The sequence below is a fragment of the Oncorhynchus gorbuscha genome, linkage group LG09 (genome assembly GCF_021184085.1).
Source record: "Oncorhynchus gorbuscha isolate QuinsamMale2020 ecotype Even-year linkage group LG09, OgorEven_v1.0, whole genome shotgun sequence".
NCBI classification, from domain to species: Eukaryota; Metazoa; Chordata; class Actinopteri; order Salmoniformes; family Salmonidae; genus Oncorhynchus; species Oncorhynchus gorbuscha.
This window is the reverse complement of record NC_060181.1, coordinates 31,298,084-31,323,946: the sequence shown is the minus strand read 5'-3', so window position 1 is coordinate 31,323,946 and position 25,863 is coordinate 31,298,084. Positions and strand designations below refer to the sequence as shown.

At 46.7% G+C, this 25,863-nt stretch overlaps 1 protein-coding gene across 1 annotated transcript in view; it reads right to left on the bottom strand.

Moving 5' to 3' along the window:
* The window catches only part of LOC124044351 (trafficking protein particle complex subunit 9-like), a 393,465-nt gene that overhangs the window by 251,210 nt on the left and 116,392 nt on the right, over positions 1 to 25,863 (bottom strand). Inside the window, exons 14-18 of the mRNA XM_046364005.1 lie at positions 20,078 to 20,163; positions 18,483 to 18,487; positions 7,715 to 7,842; positions 6,854 to 6,986; positions 5,283 to 5,443 (exon numbers count right to left, since the gene is read on the bottom strand). Coding sequence (XP_046219961.1) covers positions 5,283 to 5,443; positions 6,854 to 6,986; positions 7,715 to 7,842; positions 18,483 to 18,487; positions 20,078 to 20,163 — 513 coding nt within the window. The remainder of the gene's footprint in view (positions 1 to 5,282; positions 5,444 to 6,853; positions 6,987 to 7,714; positions 7,843 to 18,482; positions 18,488 to 20,077; positions 20,164 to 25,863) is intronic.

Below are 25,863 nucleotides of genomic sequence, written 5' to 3'. Positions count from 1 at the left end.
GAGAGCGAGAGGTACAGAGAGAGCGAGAGGTACAGAGAGAGCGAGAGGTACAGAGAGAGCGAGGTACAGAGAGAGAGAGGTACAGAGAGAGAGAGGTACAGAGAGAGAGAGGTACAGAGAGAGAGAGAGAGGTACAGAGAGAGAGAGAGAGGTACACAGAGAGAGAGAGAGAGAGAGAGGGAGAGAGAGGTACAGAGAGAGAGAGGTACAGAGAGAGAGAGGTACAGAGAGAGAGAGGTACAGAGAGAGAGAGAGAGAGGTACAGAGAGAGAGAGAGAGAGGTACAGAGAGAGAGAGAGGTACAGAGAGAGAGAGAGAGGTACAGAGAGAGAGAGAGAGGTACAGAGAGAGAGAGAGGTACAGATAGAGAGAGCGGTACAGAGAGAGAGAGGTACAGAGAGAGAGAGAGAGAGAGGTACAGAGAGAGAGAGAGGTACAGAGAGAGCGAGAGGTAAAGAGAGAGCGAGAGGTACAGAGAGAGCGAGAGGTACAGAGAGAGCGGTACAGAGAGAGAGAGGTACAGAGAGAGAGGTACAGAGAGAGAGAGGTACAGAGAGAGAGAGGTACAGAGAGAGAGAGAGAGGTACAGAGAGAGAGAGAGAGGTACAGAGAGAGAGAGAGAGAGGGAGAGAGAGAGAGGGAGAGAGAGGTACAGAGAGAGAGAGGTAACAGAGAGAGAGAGGTACAGAGAGAGAGAGAGGTACAGAGAGAGAGAGCGGTACAGAGAGAGAGAGAGCGGTACAGAGAGAGAGAGAGCGGTACAGAGAGAGAGAGAGCGGTACAGAGAGAGAGAGAGCGGTACAGAGAGAGAGAGAGCGGTACAGAGAGAGAGAGAGCGGTACAGAGAGAGAGAGAGCGGTACAGAGAGAGAGAGAGCGGTACAGAGAGAGAGCGGTACAGAGAGAGAGCGGTACAGAGAGAGAGAGCGGTACAGAGAGAGAGAGAGGTACAGAGAGAGAGAGAGGTACAGAGAGAGAGAGAGGTACAGAGAGAGAGAGAGGTACAGAGAGAGAGAGAGGTACAGAGAGAGAGAGAGGTACAGAGAGAGAGAGGTACAGAGAGAGAGAGGTACAGAGAGAGAGAGAGGTACAGAGAGAGAGAGAGGTACAGAGAGAGAGAGAGGTACAGAGAGAGAGAGCGGTACAGAGAGAGAGAGCGGTACAGAGAGAGAGAGCGGTACAGAGAGAGAGAGCGGTGCAGAGAGAGAGAGCGGTACAGAGAGAGAGAGCGGTACAGAGAGAGAGAGCGGTACAGAGAGAGAGCGGTACAGAGAGAGAGAGCGGTACAGAGAGAGAGAGCGGTACAGAGAGAGAGCGGTACAGAGAGAGAGAGCGGTACAGAGAGAGAGAGAGGTACAGAGAGAGAGAGAGGTACAGAGAGGGAGAGCGGTACAGAGAGGGAGAGCGGTACAGAGGGAGAGCGGTACAGAGGGAGAGCGGTACAGAGGGAGAGCGGTACAGAGAGGGAGCGGTACAGAGAGAGAGCGGTACAGAGAAAGAGCGGTACAGAGAGAGAGAGGTACAGAGAGAGCGAGGTACAGAGAGAGAGAGAGGTACAGAGAGAGAGCGAGGTACAGAGAGAGCGAGGTACAGAGAGAGAGCGAGGTACAGAGAGAGAGCGAGGTACAGAGAGAGAGCGGTACAGAGAGAGAGCGGTACAGAGAGAGAGAGCGGTACAGAGAGAGAGCGGTACAGAGAGAGAGCGAGGTAAAGAGAGAGAGCGGTACAGAGAGAGAGAGAGAGGTACAGAGAGAGAGAGAGGTACAGAGAGAGAGAGAGGTACAGAGAGAGCGAGAGGTACAGAGAGAGAGAGAGAGAGGTACAGAGAGAGAGAGAGAGAGGTACAGAGAGAGAGAGAGAGGTACAGAGAGAGAGAGGTACAGAGAGAGAGAGAGAGAGGTACAGAGAGAGAGAGAGAGAGAGAGAGGTACAGAGAGAGAGAGAGGTACAGAGAGAGAGAGAGAGAGGTACAGAGAGAGAGAGAGAGGGGTACAGAGAGAGAGGGGTACAGAGAGAGAGAGGTACAGAGAGAGAGAAGTACAGAGAGAGAGAGAGGTACAGAGAGAGAGAGAGAGAGAGAGAGAGAGAGAGAGAGAGAGGTACAGAGAGAGAGAGAGAGAGAGAGAGAGAGAGAGAGAGAGAGAGGTACAGAGAGAGAGAGAGAGAGAGAGAGGTACAGAGAGAGAGAGAGAGGTACAGAGAGAGAGAGGTACAGATAGAGAGAGAGAGGTACAGAGAGAGAGAGAGAGAGGTACAGAGAGAGCGAGAGGTACAGAGAGAGCGAGAGGTACAGAGAGAGCGAGAGGTACAGAGAGAGCGGTACAGAGAGAGAGAGGTACAGAGAGAGAGAGAGGTACAGAGAGAGAGAGAGAGGTACAGAGAGAGAGAGAGAGAGCGGTACAGAGAGAGAGAGCGGTACAGAGAGAGAGAGCGGTACAGAGAGAGAGAGCGGTACAGAGAGAGAGAGAGGTACAGAGAGAGAGAGGTACAGAGAGAGAGAGAGAGAGGGAGAGAGAGGTACAGAGAGAGAGAGGTAACAGAGAGAGAGAGCGGTACAGAGAGAGAGAGCGGTACAGAGAGAGAGAGCGGTACAGAGAGAGAGAGCGGTACAGAGAGAGAGAGCGGTACAGAGAGAGAGAGCGGTACAGAGAGAGAGAGCGGTACAGAGAGAGAGAGAGGTACAGAGAGAGAGAGAGAGGTACAGAGAGAGAGAGCGGTACAGAGAGAGAGAGGTACAGAGAGAGAGAGGTACAGAGAGAGCGGTACAGAGAGAGAGAGCGGTACAGAGAGAGAGAGAGGTACAGAGAGAGAGAGAGGTACAGAGAGAGAGAGAGGTACAGAGAGAGAGAGAGGTACAGAGAGAGAGAGGTACAGAGAGAGAGAGGTACAGAGAGAGAGAGGTACAGAGAGAGAGAGGTACAGAGAGAGAGGTACAGAGAGAGAGAGGTACAGAGAGAGAGAGGTACAGAGAGAGAGAGGTACAGAGAGAGAGAGAGGTACAGAGAGAGAGAGCGGTACAGAGAGAGAGAGCGGTACAGAGAGAGAGAGGTACAGAGAGAGAGAGGTACAGAGAGAGAGGTACAGAGAGAGAGGTACAGAGAGAGAGGTACAGAGAGAGCGGTACAGAGAGAGCGGTACAGAGAGAGAGAGATACACACAGAAAGAGAGAGATACACAGAGAGAGATACACAGAGAGAGAGAGACACCTGCCTGGATGTGACAGCATTCCCTCCCCCATATGCCCAACTATGACAACATAACCAACAAAAGCACAACCCCTGCAGCTCTGTCGCACACTGGGTATGTATATAGTCAATAGTAGGCTTCAAAGGTACTCCTATGGTAGGTACACCTATAGCTCATCTCTTGGCATTTGTACTGAAGACTACTTTATCACTGACCTCAACCCAGAGTCTCTCAGAGCGTTCACAGTCAGCCCACTGACAACCCTATCAGACCATAGCAAAATCACAGTCTGCTTGAACAGAGCAATACTCAATCATGAGGCATCAAAGCCAAAGGAATTGAGTAATATTAATACATGCTATGGAAGGAATGTAGTTTGGAAACCTACCAGAAAACAATTAGGCAACAACAAATTCAAACCCTTTTAGACAACTTCCTGAACAAAACATTCCACTGTAACAGTGAAGGTGTAAACTTGGCATTAGAAAACCTAAACAGTATACTTGACAAAAACAATGAAGAACGTAAAAATCTAAGACAGAAATTGGGAAACCTGTCCAACCAAAAACACAGAGACACGGAAAACCTGAGTCTACGCCTTCCCTATGGTGAATCACTAAAACAATACAGAAATGCCATGGAAACAGAACAGCACGTCAGAAATCAGCTCAATGTAAATGAAGAATCCAGAGACTAACCACTTATGGGAAAATTGGAAAACACTAAACAAACAACAACAAATCATTATCTTTCCAAAATGGAGATGTCTGGAGATGTCTGGAGATGTCTGGAGATGTCTGGAGATGTATGGAGATGTATGGAGATGTATGGAGATGTATGGAGATGTCTGGAGATGTCTGGAGATGTCTGGAGATGTCTGGAGATGTCTGGGTAAACCACTCCTTTATTCCTTTTGGCCCTATATCAAAGAACTAACAGCAAAAACATATGATCAAATACAAATCTTAGAAATCTACTTTTAAAAACTACCATAACCCAATTACCTTGAACGAGCTACAGGACAAAATAAAAAAATCTCCAACCCAAAAAGGCCTGTGGTGTTGATGGTATCCTCGATGAAATTATCAAATATACAGACAACAAATTCCAATTGGCAATACATAAACTCTAACATCATCCTTAGCTCTGGCATCTTCACCCAATATTTGGAATCAAGGACTGATCACCCCAATCAGACTGATCCACAAAAGTGGAGACAAATTTGACCCCAATAACTACTGTGGGATATGCATCAACAGCAACCTTGGGAAAATCCTCTGCATTATCATTAACAGCAGACTCGTACATTTCCTCAGTGAAAACAATGTACTGAGCAAATGTCAAATTGGCTTTTTACCAAATTATCTTACGACAGACAACTTATTCACCCTGCACACCCTAATTGACAACTAAACAAACCAAAACAAAGGCAAAGTCTTCTCATGCTTTGTTGATTTCAAAAAAGCCTTCGACTCAATTTGGCATGAGGGTCTGCTATACAAATTGATGGAAAGTGGTGTTGGGGGTAAAACATACAACATTATAAAATCCATGCAGACAAAAAACACACATTTCTTTAGACAGGGCCTTGGGGTGAGAAAGGGATGCAGCTTAAGCCCCACCCACTTCAACATACAGTTGAAGTCAGAAGTTTACATATACTAGGATAGGATAAGTATCCCTCTCATCTCGTGTTTCAACCACTCCACAGATTTCTTGTTAACAAACTAAAGTTTTGGCAAGTCGGTTAGGACATCTACTTTGTGCATGACACAAGTCATTCTTCCAACAATTGTTTACAGATTTTTAACAAGTCATTTAACAAGTGACATCAATAAGAGATCATAGCATTCACCTGGTCAGTCTATGTCATGGAAAGAGCAGGTGTTCCTAATGTTTTGTACACTGTGTGTGTGTGTGTGTGTGTGTGTGTGTGTGTGTGTGTGTGTGTGTGTGTGTGTGTGTGTGTGTGTGTGTGTGTGTGTGTGTGTGTGTGTGTGTGTGTGTGTGTGTGTGTGTGTGTGTGTGTGTGTGTGTGTGTGTGTGTGTGTGTGTGTGTGTGTGTGTGTGTGTGTGTGTGTGTGTGTGAACCCTGACCTTTAGTATTGCAGGTCTTGGAGGTGACCTCCAGTGTCTTCAGGTCTTCAGAGCCAATGTTCTCCAGAGTGATGGTCAGCTGCTGGATCTCTCCATTAAAGAGCTGGACAGACACACTGCTGGACAACTCCTCTTTAGAGGGCCGGAGGGGGTGGGCTGACCTGGAGGGGGATACAGGAGGGTGAGGGTTAAGACATGTCTTCAGACAGCGCTGAGGGATTAACCGAAATGTTGGTTCATTTTCATTTTCTAAACAACTAATTGACCGACATCGTTTCAATTATTTAAATTCTATTTAAATCTGTTTTTTTGGTGAGCTCAATGCACAGTTTCTCTAGAGATATTTGGATTAAGCCAGAACTATGCGATGTAGTAGGGAGTTGTAGTTTCCAACAGGACAATATTGTTGCTTCGTGAGATATCTCTACCTGAAAATACATGATCATAGTTTGGTATTCAGCGGTCATTAAAGCCTTATTTACTTTGAAGAACTACCAAACAGTGATTTTGTCAGACGGTATTGGCAGCAGCTCTGTAGAGATGATTTGGAATAAATAATAATCAAATAAAACAAATGTAGTAATATACACAGCAGCCAAAATATTTGATGAAAGTCATGTGAATAAATGATGGTTAATAAGTGATCAGCAGTAATGAGAAGTCACTCATTACTGTGGAGCAGTGTGTCTAGACACACTGCTCCACAGGGGGTCTGACTCTTTGAGTCTTGATGTTGGCCACTGCACTGCATGCAAATCTACACACACACACACACACACACACACACACACACACACACACACACACACACACACACACACACACACACACACACACACACACACACACCACACACACACACACACACGATGCTATCTTGAGCGTGAGCGCAAGCACTCACACACACAAATAAAGAAACACACATATTCACGGCCCTGGCTATTGGGTAGGGGAACCAGAAGTGAAAGAAAGAGGTACAAAAGGAAGAGGATGGAGAGAGAGAGAGATAGATTACAGCTAAAGAGTACGATTGGGATGAGCACGGCAAGGTCCTATTCTGAATGATGTCTTTTGTAATGTGTCCAGCAGCAAGCGACGAGGCTGAAGAGAAAGCATATCTATCTATTCAACATTCTCTCACTACTAAGATACAGAACCTGTAATCATCATTTACATTACATTTAAGTCATTTAGCAGACGCTCTTATCCAGAGCGACTTACAAATCATCAAGGTATAAACGATGACTTAAGTTCTTAGTCATTACAGAGGTCCCAGCAGGTTCCATAGCTGTTCCTCTTAGGTATCAGTGGGTCATTTAAAAGTAGGACGACTGTCTTGCAGAAAAGAGCTCGTGAAGAGAACGGCCTGTCTAGGGACCGCGGCTGTGAATTATCACCAACTAAAAGTATCAAGATGCGGTTGGGAGCTTGTTGTGTTTTTGGTCCAGAAACCCCACTCCCAGTCACTCATTTTAAAGTGGCTCTGACTGAGCAAAGTGAGTACCTACCGCTCCCTAGCTGGATGCTCCATCGGGTGCAGTTTTTAGGAGTTAGGGAGGAGGGTGTCTCACCGTGGTAGAGAGGTGCTGAGCTGGAGACGGGGTAGTGATGGAATGACCTCCACCACACAGCCACTGGTCCTCACACTGGGTAGACCGTCCAGGAGACAGTCACTGGTCACACCAAACACTGATGTGTGGTAGCCTACAGACAGTAGGGAAAAGGAGAGGTAAAAGTCAGTGCCCTAAAAAACCAAGGACTAACAAGCACTGCAATAACTTGTCTCCATTCTACGAAGGGTGACATTGAGAACAGACTTATAAAGGATTTCTACCCAATCATCCTCTGTTGAAAACAGTCTCACCTATTCATGTAATATAAATGGGACAAACAGAGCTGTGAGTCTATAGTTGGGGCTCCTGCTGTGACATCAGAAAGGTTTACAACACAACCTGAGACCCTCCTCTATTAACCCCACACACACAATTAACCCCCACCCCATCAAGTCACTTGTCTTAACCATGGGGACAAAATGACAGGCAATTACTGTGGTGCAAGATTAAGACTCAATGACTATGTAGATCATAGGAATTAAAGCTACCCTAATATCACAAGCTACTGAGGTTAACAAAGCTGAGATGAACTGATGTCTCTTTGTCCTCGTGTAACCGGTTTCAGAATGGAGGCAGAGAACATGGGGTCTTGTCTGCCGGTCGACACGGCACACATCAATGCTTTTACATTTTAGTGAAAAATCTGCACATGATTTGTCCCAAAATGACTGATAGTTTAATCAAAAGAACGCCCATTAATAACCAATCTTTGTATTTAGTAAAAGTAAGTTGTCAGGGAGGAAGCCATCTCCATTTCAATGATACTCTTTCCTGTGTAAGCAGTGTTCATTTGTAAGGGTAAAGTTGTGCTAGACTCACCGTTGACGTTGATGTTGCCTGCGGTGCGTGGGACCCCCACCAGGGTGACGGGGTAGAGCCCAGACTCCGCAGGGAGAGACAGGGCAGCAGGCAGGGCCTCAAACTCCACGCCCGACGTCAAGCAAACCCTGGACAGGACAGAGGACAACAGATCAGTCAGCGAAATGACGTGTTAAATCAGGTTACCATTGAGTATAATTCATAAAACTAATAGTGACTATACTTGATTATTCAATAAAATTATAATACAAAATCCTTGCAACCAATAGAATGTTATATAAATGGGGGGTACAACCATCCCAGCTCTGCAGATTTTGCTGCGAAGAGACAGAGTCATTAGATCATTTGTTTTGGTACTGCCCATATGTAGCTTGTTTTTGGTCACAGTTTCAGGAATGACTGAAGAATTGCAACACTTACCTGGAGCAAACTCTGCAAATTGCACTGCTGGGTGATTTGAAAATTCATAGTCAATCGATCAATAATATAATAATACTCTTAGCAAAAATTGTATCTTTAATTTACAATCTGTAGAATCTATGAGAATAGAAAGGTTCAGAACTTTTGTGAAACATCACAGCACAGTTGAAAAATATATGGCAAATAGAAATCAAAACTGGATGCTGTTCAGAGATAGATGGGAGGGGATGAGTGGAGCTGAATCACGTAGTAACCAAAAGACTGTTAAATCAAACTATATTTGAGATTCTTCAAAGTAGCCACCCTTTGCACACTCTTGGCATTCTCTCAACCAGCTTCGTGAGATAGACACCTGGAATGCATTTCAATTAACAGGTGTGCCTTGTTAAAAGTTCATTTGTGGAATTTCTTTCCTTCTTAATGTATTTGAGTCAATCAGTTGTGTCGTGGTAAAATGGCGCCGAAGAGGATAGCTAACATTTTACATGCTCCTAACCAACTGTGCTAATTTGTTTTGTTTTTTTTTTGCATTGTTTTTAACTTATATTTTAACTTATTTTGTGAATAATGTTGATGGTGCCATCTCTTATGACCAAAAATTACTTCTGGACATCAGAACAGTCATGACTCACCTCGAACTGGAAGAACCTTTTTCCTTTAACAAGTCCGACGAGAAGGATATACTGCTTTCCCGGGAACAGGGCCAAATCCCCGTCATTTGCGCCTTCTGAGAAACCGTACGCGAGTGAGTAAACTCCCACTACCATCCGTTTTACTGACTAACGTGCAATCATTGGAAAATAAAATGTATACGTTACAATTAAGATTATCCTACCAACGGGACACTAAAAACTGTAATATCTTATGTTTCACCGAGTCGTGGCTGAATGACAACACGGATAATATAGCTGGCGGGATATTACATGCACCGGCAGAACAGACAAGATACGTCAACCATTTTGAAAAGAAGGTCGACGACATCCGATCCTCGTTTGCTAAGTCAAACGACACCGCTGGTTCTGCTCACACTGCCCTACCCTGTGCTCTGACCTCTTTCTCCCCTCTCTCTCCAGATGAAATCTCGCGTCTTGTGACGGCCGGCCGCCCAACAACCTGCCCGCTTGACCCTATCCCCTCCTCTCTTCTCCAGACCATTTCCGGAGACCTTCTCCCTTACCTCACCTCGCTCATCAACTCATCCCTGACCGCTGGCTACGTCCCTTCCGTCTTCAAGAGAGCGAGAGTTGCACCCCTTCTGAAAAAACCTACACTCGATCCCTCCGATGTCAACAATTACAGACCAGTATCCCTTCTTTCTTTTCTCTCCAAAACTCTTGAACGTGCCGTCCTTGGCCAGCTCTCCCGCTATCTCTCTCTGAATGACCTTCTTGATCCAAATCAGTCAGGTTTCAAGACTAGTCATTCAACTGAGACTGCTCTCCTCTGTATCACGGAGGCGCTCCGCACTGCTAAAGCTAACTCTCTCTCCTCTGCTCTCATCCTTCTAGATCTATCGGCTGCCTTCGATACTGTGAACCATCAGATCCTGCTCTCCACCCTCTCCGAGTTGGGCATCTCCGGCGCGGCCCACGCTTGGATTGCATCCTACCTGACAGGTCGCTCCTACCAGGTGGCGTGGCGAGAATCTGTCTCCTCACCACGCGCTCTCACCACTGGTGTCCCCCAGGGCTCTGTTCTAGGCCCTCTCCTATTCTCGCTATACACCAAGTCACTTGGCTCTGTCATAACCTCACATGGTCTCTCCTATCATTGCTATGCAGACGACACACAATTAATCTTCTCCTTTCCCCCTTCTGATGACCAGGTGGCGAATTGCATCTCTGCATGTCTGGCAGACATATCAGTGTGGATGACGGATCACCACCTCAAGCTGAACCTCGGCAAGACAGAGCTGCTCTTCCTCCCGGGGAAGGACTGCCCATTCCATGATCTCGCCATCACGGTTGACAACTCCATTGTGTCCTCCTCCCAGAGCGCTAAGAACCTTGGCGTGATCCTGGACAACACCCTGTCATTCTCAACCAACATCAAGGCGGTGGCCCGTTCCTGTAGGTTCATGCTCTACAACATCCGCAGAGTACGACCCTGCCTCACACAGGAAGCGGCGCAGGTCCTAATCCAGGCACTTGTCATCTCCGGTCTGGATTACTGCAACTCGCTGTTGGCTGGGCTCCCTGCCTGTGCCATTAAACCCCTTCAACTCATCCAGAACGCCGCAGCCCGTCTGGTGTTCAACCTTCCCAAGTTCTCTCACGTCACCCCGCTCCTCCGTTCTCTCCACTGGCTTCCAGTTGAAGCTCGCATCCGCTACAAGACCATGGTGCTTGCCTACGGAGCTGTGAGGGGAACGGCACCTCAGTACCCCCAGGCTCTGATCAGGCCCTACACCCAAACAAGGGCACTGCGTTCATCCACCTCTGGCCTGCTCGCCTCCCTACCACTGAGGAAGTACAGCTCCCGCTCAGCCCAGTCAAAACTGTTCGCTGCTCTGGCCCCCCAATGGTGGAACAAACTCCCTCACGACGCCAGGACAGTGGAGTCAATCACCACCTTCCGGAGACACCTGAAACCCCACCTCTTTAAGGAATACCTAGGATAGGATAAGTATCCCTCTCACCCCCCCTTTAAGATTTAGATGCACTATTGTAAAGTGACTGTTCCACTCGATGTCATAAGGTGAATGCACCAATTTGTAAGTCGCTCTGGATAAGAGCGTCTGCTAAATGACTTAAATGTAAATGTAATGTAAATGTCTGGTAAGACGAGGGGCGGGGGTGTGTGTCTATTTGTCAATAATAGCTGGTGAGCGATGCCTAATATTTAAAAAGCCTCAAGGTACACTATTGCCCGCCTGAGGTAGAGTACCTTATGATAAGCTGAAGACCACACTATGTACCAAGAGAGTTTTCATCTATATTATTCATAGCCGTCTATTTACAACCACAGACTGATGCTGGCACTAATAACGCACTTAACCAACTCAAAAAGGCCATAAGCGAACAAGAAAATGCTCATCCAGAAGCGTCTCTCCTAGTGACCGGGGACTTTAATGCAGGCAAACTTACATCAGTTTTACAAAATAGTTACCAGTATGTCACATGTGCAACCAGAGGAAAAAAACCTCAAGGCCACCTTTACTCCACACACAGAGATACATACAAAGCCCTCCCCCACCCTCCATTTCGCATATCTGACCATCTGCAAATCTGCTTATAAGCATAAACTAAAGCAGGAAGTATCTGTGACTCGCTCAATACGGAAGTGGTCAGATGATGTGGATGCTACTCTACAGTACTGTTTTGCTAGCACAGACTGGAATATGTTCCGGGAATCATACAATGGCATTGAGGAGTACACCACATCAGTCACCGGCTTCATCAATAAGTGCATCGACAACGTCGTACCCACAGTGACCGGGCGTAAATATCCCAACCAGAAGCCATGGATTACAGGCAACATCCGCATCTAGCATCTGAAAAATATTAGGGTCTACAAACGGAAACCTAGACGTTAGCTACCCAGAGACGCGAGCCTACAAGAAGAGCTAGATGTATTTTATGCTCGCTTCGAGGCAAGCAACACTGAAGCATGCACAAGAGCACCAGCTGTTCTGAACGACTGTGTGATAACGCTCTCTGTAGTCGATGTGAGCAAGACTTTAAAACAGGTCAACATTCACAATGCTGCAGGGCCAGACGGCCAGGACGTGTACTCAAAGCACGTGCGGACCAACTGCAAGTGTCTTCACTGATATTTTCAACCTCTCCCTGACCAAGTCTGTAATACCTACATGTTTCAAGCAGACCATCATAGTGCCTGTGCCCAAGGAAGCGAAGGTCACCTGCCTAAATGACTACCGCCCCGTAGCACTCATGTTGGTAGCCATGAAGTGCTTTCAAAGGCTGGTCATGACTCAGATCAACAGCACCCTCAGGATACCCTAGACCCTCTCCAATTCGCATACCGCCCCAACAGATCCACAGATGACGCAATCTCAATCGCACTCCACACTGCCCTTTCCCACATGGACAAAAGGAACACCTACACTCCCGTGCTTTATGGTTGGGATGGTGTTATTCGGCTTGCAAGCCTCCCCCTTTTTCCTCCAAACATAATGATGGTCATTATGGCCAAACAGTTATATTTTTGTTTCATCAGACCAGAGGGCATTTCTTCAAAAAGCACAATCTTTGTCCCTATGTGCAGTTGCAAACCGTAGTCTGGCTTTTATATAGTGGTTTTGGAGAAATGGATTCTTCCTGGTTGAGCAGCCTTTCAGGTTATGTCGATATAGGACTCGTTTTACTGTGGATATAGATACTGTTTTGTACCCGTTTCCTCCAGCATCTTCACAAGGTCCTTTGCTGTTGTTCTGGGATTGATTTGCACTTTTCGCACCAAAGTACGTTCATCTCTAGGAGACAGAACGCGTCTCCTTCCTGAGCGGTATGACGGCTGCGTGGTCCCATGGTGTTTTTATTTGTGTACTATTGTTTGTACAGATGAACGTGGTACCTTCAGGCATTTGGAAATTGCTCCCAAGGATGAACCAGACTTCTGGAGGTCTACATTTTTTTCCCCATGATGTCAAGCAAAGAGGCACGGAGTTTGAACATAGGCCTTAAAATATATCCACAGGTACACCCCCAATTGACTCAAATTATGTCAATTAGCCTGTCAGAAGCTTCTGAAGCCATGACATTGTTTTCTGGGATTTTCCAAGTCAACTCAGTGTATGTAAACGTATGACCCACTGGAATTGTGATAGAGTGAATCATAAGTGAAATAATCTGTCTGTAAACAATTGCTGGAAGCATGACTTGTGTCATGCACAAAGTAGATGTCCTAACCGACTTGCCAAAACTATAGCTTGTTAACAAGACATTTGTGGAGTGGTTGAAAAACTAGTTTTAATGACTCCAACCTAAGTGTATGTAAACATCCAACTTCAACTATACACACACACACACATATATATATATATATATATATATATGACATACAATGCAGTTGTTCATTAAAATGTATGCTATCAGTGGAGCTTCATTAAAATGACTTGATAATATGTTATCGAAGAGTGTCATATAATTCCACTTCCAAACCGGGCCCTATTAATTAAAGTCAAACAGAGACTGAGCATGAAGCAACGGTGAAACTGGAACAACAGGACATCTTAGTCACTAAAATGATCATAAAATAGCGCACAGACACCTGTCAATGTCATTTAGTGTCAAACTGACTTGATTAGCGTTAAATTCACTTTGAAACTAAATCAAGTGAATCTAATGAATCAGATTCCACTGTCCTAATGTGACATGATGAGAGAAACCCCATAATTGGCCCAGGGCCGTAGTGGGTGGCAGTAGTTTCCACTGCTCCCTGTAAATGTTCCTACCATATCTGCAGATGAAGGAATGGAGGAGGAGGAGAGGAAGCAACTTTAGAATGTAGAAATCCAGCCCCACAGTAGTTTCCAGAGATCCCTGTAATCAATCATGGAAATCGAATAGCCCGATATCATAAAGCAGTGTTTCCCAAGTCCGGTGCTTGAGTAGCCCCAACGTTTTCATTGCGGCCCCAGACAAGCACACCGGATTCTATTTGTCAACTAATCATCAAGTCCCTGACAAGTTGAATGAGGTGTGTTTGTCCAGGGCTACGGCAAAAAGATGTACGGTTGGGGGTACTGGAGGACCGGAGTTGGGAAACACTGTAAGATAGGAGAGGAAACCACGTCAGAGTATTGAAACCAAGCCTCTCAGTGAGCTGGTGGGAGGGAGGTTGTCTAAGGCCTCAGTACCATAGTGCTGTGATGGGAGGTAGGGTTAGTGAGAGCAGTTACCAGTGTTCCCTGTAATCCATCATCCTAATCTAGCCCTGATATCCTGGAGCCCAAGCAGGCACCACCATCTCCCACGGAGAAAATTGCTCTTGTTCTCACCGTGAGAGAGAAAGGAGGGAACTAGAAACACACACACACACACACACAAACAGTGTAAATTGAAGGCTGTCTGCTCTGCTGTAGGAGGACAGGAGGAAAGATTGGAAATTAGTCCTACACAGTAACACAGTAGGGGAGATCGGGAGGTTCGACTATCTCAGAGAGGAATATGCTAGTGAAGCATCTTTATCAGTTATATAGGTGGTCAAATGCACATCACATCTAGTCTCTGATCATTAGGCTGGCTGGGTGATGCCATGGAGGAGAACTCTCTGGTGGCGTGACAGTAATGTACAAAGCCATCCCTCTTGCTACTTTAGAGAGAGAATAAAGATTACACCCCTTTATTGGAAAACAAATATCAAAGTAAACCTATTGGAAAGAATGGCATCCATTCTTGAAAAGGTTAATTAGCCCGACTCGCTATTGCTAACGATCAGTCTGGTGTGTGTGGTGTGGTGTGGTGTGGTGTTGTGTGTGTAGTTAGTTAGCCTGATCATATCGTTAGAACTGCATGGTTCAGTAACCTAATAGTTCTCTCATCATCAGCGCATCATGTAAAGTACCAGTCAACAGTTTGGACACAACTACTCATTCAAGGGTTTTTCTTTCATTTTGATCTGTTCATGCCATAATATGTATTTGTTCTTTTAACCAATAGGAATATCTTCTGTATACCCCCCCTACCTTGTCACAATACAGGAAAGAAATTCCACAAATTAACAAGGCACACATGTTAAATGAAATGCATTCCAGGTGACTGCCTCATGAAGCTGGTTGAGAGTATGCCAAGAGTGTGCAATGCTGTCATCAAGGCAAAGGGTGGCTACTTTGAAGATTCTCAAATATATTTTGGTTTGTTTAGCGCTTTTTGGGTTACTACATAATTCCATATGTGTTATTTCATATTATTGATGTCTTCACTATTATTCTACAACGTAGAAACTGGTAAAAAATAAAGAAAAACCCTTCAATGAGTAGGCGTGTCCAAACTTCTGACTGGTTCTGTACTTGTATTTCTAATTGTAACGATGTGTGCTGAGAGTCGGGAGTCGGGAATGAAACATAATACAAAACACGAACAAGGCACAGACGTGAAACTGGAACAGAAACAATAACGCCTGCGGAGGGAACCAAGGGGAGAGACAGATATAGGGAAGATAATCAAGGAGGGGATGGAGTCCAGGTGAGTTTCATGAGGCGCTGGTGCGCGTAACGCTGGTGACAGGTGTGCACCATAACGAGCAGCCAGGTGACCTAGAGACAAGAGAGGGAGCACACCTGACACTAATACTATCATTTCCTTCTCTATTACGATGCAGTGATTAATACTGGAATGTGACAACGCAGTAAATTGGTTCATCAATTACAGAGGTAAAAAAAAAGAAGCAATCGAGTAAACAATATTCACAGATAGTCAGACACTAATGAGCCAGCTCTGATAGGGAAGCCACTTCATTCTAATTTACAGTAACCTTTCCTTCAGAATGTGTTTGTCTAGGCTAGAGTCCTCACTCTGTGGAGAGGGAGAACCAGACAGAACACATTCACATGGGCTAGCCTCTCAAATATGGATGATTCACTCATTTTGCACACCAAATTATCTACATCCATCATAACAGTTTGAGTCTTCCATCCTTGAACTTCAAAAGAAGGCTAACATGTAAAGTGTCACTCACACCCGGTGATACTACTTTTATCTATACTCATAATCAATAATAACTAAGAGATCTTTGCAAGTACACAAACAACTGAATTTCCCCCTCAGGTAAATAACCACTTACATGCCTATCCAATGTGAGATTGTTTATGAGGTGGGAGCCAGGCCGGGCCGCTCATTAGGCAGGATTAGGCTGCCACCTATGCTGGCAAATTGACGAGGGCGGCATTTTCTGAGCTAAACTGACCAATATGCACCTCCAACAACACATAAAACCTCACATAATTCTGCCTAAAAACAATGACAACTTCTCTCAACCAGTGGCATGTGGGCCTTTTAGGTGAGTACCTCCATCTCTCCCCTCCATCTCGCCATCTCTCCCCCCATCATCTATCCCCTCCACCTCTCCAACCATCTCTCCATCCCCTCCATCTATCCCCTCCATCTATCCCCTCCACCTCTCCAACCATCTCTCCATCCCCTCCATCTATCCCCTCCACCTCTCCCCTTCATCTATCCCCTCCACCTCTCCAACCATCTCTCCATCCCCTCCATCTCTCCCCCCATCTCTCCCCTCCATCTATCCCCTCCATCTCTCCCTCCATCTATCCCCTCCATCTCTCCCCCCATCTATCCCCTCCACCTCTCCAACCATCTCTCCATCCCCTCCATCTCTCCCCCCATCTCTCCCCTTCATCTATCCCCTCCATCTCTCCAACCATCTCTCCATCCCCTCCATCTATCCCCTCCATCTATCCCCTCCATCTCTCCCTCCATCTATCCCCTCCATCTCTCCCCCCATCTATCCCCTCCACCTCTCCAACCATCTCTCCATCCCCTCCATCTCTCCCCCCATCTCTCCCCTTCATCTATCCCCTCCATCTCTCCAACCATCTCTCCATCCCCTCCATCTATCCCCTCCATCTATCCCCTCCATTTCTCCCCTCCATCTAACCCCTCCATCTAACCCCTCCATCTCTCCATCTATCCCCTCCATTTCTCCCCTCCATCTATCCCCTCCATTTGTCCCCTCCATCTCTCCCCTCCATTTCTCCCCTCCATTTCTCCCTCCATCTCTCCCCTCCATCTCTCCCCTCCATCTCTCCCCTCCATTTCTCCCCTCCATTTCTCCCCTCCATTTCTCCCCTCCATTTCTCCCCTCCATCTCTCCCCTCCATTTCTCCCCTCCATTTCGCCCCTCCATCTCTCCCCTCCATTTCGCCCCTCCATTTCGCCCCTCCATCTATCCCCTCCATTTCTCGCCTCCATCTAACCCGTCCATCTATCCCCTCCATCTATCCCCTCCACCTCTCCAACCATCTCTCCATCATCTATCCCCTCCACCTCTCCCCTTCATCTATCCCCTCCACCTCTCCAACCATCTCTCCATCCCCTCCATATCTCTCCCCTCCATCTCTCCCCATCTCTCCCCTTCATCTATCCCCTCCACCTCTCCAACCATCTCTCCATCCCCTCCATCTCTCCCCCCATCTCTCCCCTTCATCTATCCCCTCCATCTCTCCAACCATCTCTCCATCCCCTCCATCTATCCCCTCCATCTATCCCCTCCATTTCTCCCCTCCATCTAACCCCTCCATCTCTCCATCTATCCCCTCCATTTCTCCCCTCCATCTATCCCCTCCATTTGTCCCCTCCATCTAACCCCTCCATCTCTCCCCTCCATGTCTCCCCTCCATCTCTCCATCTCTCCCTCCATCTCTCCCCTCCATTTCTCCCCTCCATTTCGCCCCTCCATCTCTCCCCTCCATTTCGCCCCTCCATCTATCCCCTCCATTTCTCGCCTCCATCTAACCCGTCCATCTATCCCCTCCATCTATCCCCTCCATCTAACCCCTCCATCTATCCCCTCCATCTATCCCCTCCATCTATCCCCTCCATCCATCCCCTCCATCCATCCCCTCCATCCATCCCCTCCATCCATCCCCTCCATTACGCGAGGAACACTCAGAAGCAGCCTGCCTGTCGCTGCCATCAACATACCTGGGTTTAAATACTACTGGATTTCTTTCAGACTTTCATAGTCTGGTTGAGGTTGCCTGAAGTGACAGATGAACAGGGTTTGCACTTTTGGGACTATTCCGTTGGTTTCATTGCACCTGGAATGCTCAATCAAGCGTAACTAGAGTACTGAATATAAAACATTGTGTGTGAACTCAGGGCAGGTCAAGTCAGGTCATGATGAACACCATAGTTTGTGTTGAGGCCAAGTCACCCTGCATGTCACCTGTACTGTATCACATAACACCTCAGGCTGCCAGGGACGTAAAACAGGACGGGGTCTCTGTCTCCATCTGTGCTTCCATCTATCCATCCGCAGGTGGGGAGTCAGTGGCTAATGATGTGTGTGTGTGTGTGTGTGTGTGTGTGTGTGTGTGTGTGTGTGTGTGTGTGTGTGTGTGTGTGTGTGTGTGTGTGTGTGTGTGTGTGTGTGTGTGTGTGTGTGTGTGTGTGTGTGTGTGTGTGTGTGTGTGTGTGTGTGTGTGTGTGTGTGTCTCTTCGCTGGCTAAGTGACAGTTTTAGGACCCCCTCGACAGCAAAGAAAATAATCCCTCATCGCGGTTTGACCTTCCACTCTCCTGGCGCCTCAAAACACGTGTTTTAAACACACATAGACACACAGAGGCACTTCATTCTGCTCCGACATGCCAGAGGTTGATAATTACCCAGGCCCATCCAGGTACATACAGCAACACCTTGGACATGACAGGCCCTGGGGCTCCTGTCATTGTGCACAGTCAGACATTAAAAACACACACACACACATATGCCCTTCCATGGCCATTTGCGCTCTAGTGTCCAATTAAGGGCTGCATCAGTTTCAGGCACACAGCGAGCAGCACCTCGTGACGATACAGTACAGCTGTTGTGTGTGTGCTTGTGCGTGTGTGTGCTTGTGTGTGCCTGTGTATGTAGACAGAGGCAGATGATTGCTGTGTGTCTCAATGCCGTCTGTGCCACATCGGTGCATCCGTAAACAAACACTTCCATCATCGAGTAGCAAAGTGGTTTGATTCAACAATCAAATGCATGAGTGATCCTGAGAGAGAGAGCTTAAACCACACAGACATATCAAGAAAGACAATAAAAGTGTGTGAGACAGTGCAAGCAATCAGAGGGGGGGAGGGACAGAGAGACAGAGTGAGAGAGAGAGACCGAGAGAGAAAGAGAGAGAGACCGAGACACAGAGAGAGAGAGAGAGAGAGAGAGAGAGAGAGAGAGAGAGAGAGAGAGAGAGAGAGAGAGAGAGAGAGAGAGAGAGAGAGAGAGAGAGAAAGAGAAAGAGAAAAGAGAAAGAGAAAGAGAGAAAGAGAGAGAGAGAAATAAAGAGCGAGACAGGGCGAGACAGAGAGAGAGAGAGAGAGAGAGAGAGAGAGAGAGAGAGAGAGAGAGAGAGAAAGAGAAAGAGAGAAAGAGAGAACGAGACAGAGAGAGAGACAGAGAAATAAAGAGCGAGACAGGGCGAGACAGAGACAGAGAGAGACAGAGAGAGAGAGAGAGAGAGAGAGAGAGAGAGACGGGGCGAGACAAAGAGAGACAGAGAGAGAGAGACGGGGCGAGACAGAGAGAGACAGAGAGAGAGACGGGGCGAGACAGTGAGAGACAGAGAGAGAGACGGGGCGAGACAGTGAGAGAGAGAGAGAGAGAGAGAGACAGAGAGATAGAGAGAGAGAGAGAGAGAGAGAGAGAGAGAGAGAGAGAGAGAGAGAGAGAGAGAGAGAGACAGAGAGAGAGACAGAGAGAGAGACAGAGACAGAGACAGAGACAGAGACAGAGACAGAGACAGAGACAGAGACAGAGACAGAGACAGAGACAGAGACAGAGACAGAGAGAGAGAGAGAGACAGACAGAGACAGTGAGAGAGAGACAGAGACAGTGAGAGAGAGACAGAGAGAGAGAGCGTGAATAAGAAAAAGGAGAGGAGAGAATGGAGATTTCCTCTCATTACCTTATTAGCGGCAGTGTGGATAAATAGCAGGAGAACTATAAACCGTAATAACAGCACATGGGTTCACTCCTCCTACATTGTTCCAGTACACTTAGTGTCAGTGGAGAAGGATGGCCCAGTTTCTGGCCCTGTCCTGTACCATCATGACTGCATTAAAGTGTCCGAACAGGGCTTTTAGCTCGACTTTAATGAGGTCATCAAAGATAACTGCAAGACATTATCACTGTTGAATGGCTTGCCCCTGATGTGATGAGGGTCGTTTATTTCACCCCGAGGGGCCCTGACAACTTATTTTCAGGGACTTTTATTAAGTTGTGGTGTTGTTGTAGTATCCAGAAGTAGTGTTTCCCTCACCATGTGCTCCACGCGGAGTTCAAAGGGCATGGGGTTGTAGACCATCAGCTGGACCTCACACACATCTCCCTGGACCCACCAGAACTCTGAGGACATAGAAGGATACAGAGAAACTGATGCAATACGTGCCTGAACAACACATGTACATGCAACACACAGACAAATATGAGTTCAAGAACGTGGGCGACCGAGGTTGCTCTAGCGCTCGAAGCCACAGCCTCTGGCACATGTCTACAGTGTCAACATACAGTAGGTTGGAATACAGCCTATTGCTCTTTGACATAAGTCAGAAAATACCTAAGAAATATATCATTATATATAATTTTGTGGGTACTTGAAATAATATTGAACTTAATAATATATAACTTTAGACTTAAAAATGTGTTAAGTCTAAAGTTATATTTTCAATATGCCAGAGTATTTCAATTGCAATTAAACCCATCGTGTTTTATACAAATAATTACCTCATTGTGCCTCACGCACAGACAGACAAGTTAATAATTAATTACTTTAGTGAAGCAAATAAACAAAAAAAGATATAGATTGAGCTGCTGGCTCTGCAAATATGTACATTGAATTTCGTATTCCATTAGCCCACGCAGGAACAGTTGACTTGAGGCAACTGAAAACCAATTCAAGTGTTGCCGGTGAGAGCTGCTCAGGAGGATGTAAAGGATGTGTCAGAGTTCAGAGTTCAGCGTCAGTTGACAAAACGAGGCAACCAAGTGCAAACTTTAAAGATGACCGTGTTATATTATATTGCTGTTAGAAAACTTTGAGATGATAGGGCAAAGCATGTGCAGTGTTTCCCCTAGGGGAGTTTTCAGCCGTGTTGGAAACGGTAGCAGGGGGCTCAATAGACTTCCAGTCATTGAGCCAACGATAATCCATTTAAAAGTGCCTAAAAATATTTTGTAAATTACATCATTTTGCTGCAGCAGTAGCAACAATTTAGCAGCAGCGGACCACCGCTGCTAAATGAATATAGGGGAAACACTGATGCGCTATGTGATTAATTGTATTCTATGCACTCTTCTGGTTTTTAAATCTCTTTCTATTCCTTACATTAACCATTTTAGTCTCTAGCCAGTCCTTCTCAAGACCTCCTGTGGTTCTCATTACCATTGCACAGGATTGTGCTATTAGAGAGTTCCTTGAAAGATCCTATAATGAGATACAAGATGGTCCTGATCCAGCAGATCAGGCACTAGCTTGTCAGGGGAGACAGAGTAGCATAGTGGAGGAGGGACTCTGAGGTGGAGATTAAAATGAAACAGGTGGGGAAACAGCTCTTTTACCAAACACACTACAGTCTTCCATCTCCATTTTGACAGTCCAATCTCTAAACGCATTCAACTATCACACAAGAGGACCTGGCTGAGCCTCAGCCCCGAGCAACACACACATCTCCATATTCTGAGCCCAGGACTGGGTGGGTTTACGGAGAGTAAAGTCAACAACCGGCGTGCACCTTGGGAAATTAAAACTTTCGTCTGAAGCAGGAAGAAGGAGAAGCAGGAAGGGTATCTCTATAATATAAATGGTCAACTGAGCCTCTCACAACCCCAGGTTTGTCTCTCAGGTATCCTCCTCATAGAGCCAATTACATGTGAAATACGCCTCTGAAAGAGCTGAGGAGAATTGAGCTGCAACCATCTCAGCTGCTTCCAAGCGGCACCTTATTCCCTTTACATTGCACTTCCTCAATATGGGGACCTGTTGGAAAGTTGGGAGACGCCCCAAGCCTCCCTCCGTACCGCGAGGCTCCTGGCCATTGATCCATTCCAGATTAAAGAGCCAGCAGAAAGGTCCAACACTTCAGACCCTCAGGGTGAATGTGTAACATGTGGTGGAGTGTTGCTAGCCTGAGTACCAGTCTCATTAGTGAACATTCCACTCCTTGTCATTGCCAAAGAGGGACCCTGTTGGAGAGAACAGAACAAAACACTGCAGATGTTGCCCGGCTCGCCTGTGCAATGGAGCATAAAACATACGTGTGAAATAGAGTAGGATACTGAATGATGTATTAGAACAAACTATACCAGTGTGTGTGTGTATATATATATGGATTCATCCTCTCATTGCTCTGCTACAGTCCTACACACAACCGGCTAACAGTTAACACACTGATTCATCAGCTCTTTGTAAATGAATATTCAAGTGCTTTTCCTCCCTTGAAGTTATTCCCTTCGTGTGACAGTCCCTGCAACGTTGGGACACTCACACGGAGGGAATAACTGCACGAAATGGAATCTGTACTGTCTCTTTAATATCCAACATGTCTGGAAATAACTCACTCTAATAAGCTTTTATTGCTTTTCATTCACACCATCAAAGCTTCAGTACTGTAACAAGCTGGCTGGGTATGATGAGGCCAGGGTTGGGGTCAATGCCATTTCAATTCAGGAAGAAGAAGCAGGAAAGACTGAACACTTGTCTCTTTCAGGTTGCTCGTCTATTTGTACGCCTTAGTTGAAAAGCAAGGTAGGAAAAACTACTACTATCGTATTGATTTACAAAGCACTGATGAATCGGTGTGTAAACTGTTAGCCGGTTGTGTTAGGTAGTCAGAGAGGATGGATCCATACATCCATTCATCCGCACTCACTCACACACACACACACACACACACACACACACACACACACACACACACACACACACACACACACACACACACACACACACACACACACACACACACACACACACACACACACACACACACACGGAACTATATATGTTATTGCTGGGTCGTGCTGAGAGAAGAGGCACAGTGCATTAGCAGGGGGGAAAACAAACACTAACAGTTGCCTGCATTCTGACAGAGTCTAACAGCCCTCACACACAAAAGACATTTCCACAGTCGATTCACCTCCTTATCCCCACGTTCATACAGTGATGTATCACAGTGGGTGAATCTGGCACTATGGATGTAATGCTGTATCTATCATTGCCTGCTATGGGTGTACTGTATCTGACTACCAGCAGCCTGTTATGGGTGTACTGTATCTGACTACCAGCAGCCTGTTATGGGTGTACTGTATCTGACTACCAGCAGCCTGTTATGGGTGTACTGTATCTGACTACCAGCAGCCTGTTATGGGTGTACTGTATCTGACTACCAGCAGCCTGTTATGGGTGTACTGTATCTGACTACCAGCAGCCTGTTATGGGTGTACTGTATCTGACTACCAGCAGCCTGTTATGGGTGTACTGTATCTGACTACCAGCAGCCTGTTATGGGTGTACTGTATCTGACTACCAGCAGCCTGTTAGCCTGTACCAGCAGCCTGTTATGGGTGTACTGTATCTGACTACCAGCAGCCTGTTATGGGTGTACTGTATCTGACTACCAGCAGCCTGTTATGGGTGTACTGTATCTGACTACCAGCAGCCTGTTATGGGTGTACTGTATCTGACTACCAGCAGCCTGTTATGGACGCCCAAGCAGCCAATCCATTCATCCATTAATCAAACAGACAGCATCAACACACAGACACAGACACACAGCCAGAGGACCCACTATCAACGCTGATGTAGGCCGATTCAACATTACTCTCTGAGGAGTAGTCTCCAGATTAAAGTTTTACCAGTAGAGTAAGCCTGTTGGCGTCGTTTGGAAATCGAACATTTTAGGAGTAGTAGTAGGCAAACCAGGGTTCAAATACTACTTGGAAAATTTGTTTTAATACTTTTGAGTGTTTGCTTTAGCCTGCCTGGCAGAGTTTGCACTTTTGCAACTGTTCTATCGGTTCATTGAGGCAGGCATGCTTAATCAAGTGCAGCTGAAGTATTAGAACCCTGGTCTGCTGCTGTCACTGCCTCATCACACAGTATCCTGGAGCAGAGAGAGCTTTAGTGATCGAATGTGAGGAGGAGCACGACCACACTGCCTCATCACACAGTATCCTGGAGCAGAGAGCTTTAGTGATCGAATGTGAGGAGGAGCACGACCACACTGCCTCATCACACAGTATCCTGGAGCAGAGAGAGCTTTAGTGATCGAATGTGAGGAGGAGCACGACCACACTGCCTCATCACACAGTATCCTGGAGCAGAGAGAGCTTTAGTGATCGAATGTGAGGAGGAGCACGACCACACTGCCTCATCACACAGTGTCCTGGAGCAGAGAGAGCTTTAGTGATCGAATGTGAGGAGGAGCACGACCACACTGCCTCATCACACAGTATCCTGGAGCAGAGAGAGCTTTAGTGATCGAATGTGAGGAGGAGCACGACCACACTGCCTCATCACACAGTATCCTGGAGCAGAGAGAGCTTTAGTGATCGAATGTGAGGAGGAGCACGACCACACTGCCTCATCACACAGTATCCTGGAGCAGAGAGAGCTTTAGTGATCGAATGTGAGGAGGAGCACGACCACACTGCCTCATCACACAGTGTCCTGGAGCAAAGAGAGCTTTAGTGATCGAATGTGAGGAGGAGCACGACCACACTGCCTCATCACACAGTGTCCTGGAGCAGAGAGAGCTTTAGTGATCGAATGTGAAGAGGAGCACGACCACACTGCCTCATCACACAGTATCCTGGAGCAGAGAGAGCTTTAGTGATCGAATGTGAGGAGGAGCACGACCACACTGCCTCATCACACAGTATCCTGGAGCAGAGAGAGCTTTAGTGATCGAATATGAGGAGGAGCACGACCACACTGCCTCATCACACAGTATCCTGGAGCAGAGAGAGCTTTAGTGATCGAATGTGAGGAGGAGCACGACCACACTGCCTCATCACACAGTGTCCTGGAGCAGAGAGAGCTTTAGTGATCGAATGTGAGGAGGAGCACGACCACACTGCCTCATCACACAGTATCCTGGAGCAGAGAGAGCTTTAGTGATCGAATGTGAGGAGGAGCACGACCACACTGCCTCATCACACAGTATCCTGGAGCAGAGAGAGCTTTAGTGATCGAATGTGAGGAGGAGCACGACCACACTGCCTCATCACACAGTGTCCTGGAGCAGAGAGAGCTTTAGTGCTCGAATGTGAGGAGGAGCACGACCACACTGCCTCATCACACAATATCCTGGAGCAGAGAGAGCTTTAGTGATCGAATGTGAGGAGGAGCACGACCACACTGCCTCATCACACAGTATCCTGGAGCAGAGAGAGCTTTAGTGATCGAATGTGAGGAGGAGCACGACCACACTGCCTCATCACACAGTGTCCTGGAGCAGAGAGAGCTTTAGTGCTCGAATGTGAGGAGGAGCACGACCACACTGCCTCATCACACAATATCCTGGAGCAGAGAGAGCTTTAGTGATCGAATGTGAGGAGGAGCACGACCACACTGCCTCATCACACAGTATCCTGGAGCAGAGAGAGCTTTAGTGCTCGAATGTGAGGAGGAGCACGACCACACTGCCTCATCACACAGTATCCTGGAGCAGAGAGCTTTAGTGCTCGAATGTGAGGAGGAGCACGACCACACTGCCTCATCACACAGTATCCTGGAGCAGAGAGAGCTTTAGTGCTCGAATGTGAGGAGGAGCACGACCACACTGCCTCATCACATAGGTCTATCTGTTGCCTAAGGATAGCAGGCTTTATATGGTTTCTCTCCGTGTCAACAGAGTCCATTTCATACAACAGAATGCAGTAGTGACATAAGAAAAATGACCTAAACTAACATAGGAATTAACGTCTAAAGATTTGAGATGTGTGAGTTTCATAAAACTATAAGTAATTAAGGTAACTCTTTATTTGAAGGGCACCTACTTAAGGACTTCATAATCCATTCATAATCCATTCATGAGGAGTGGTTGT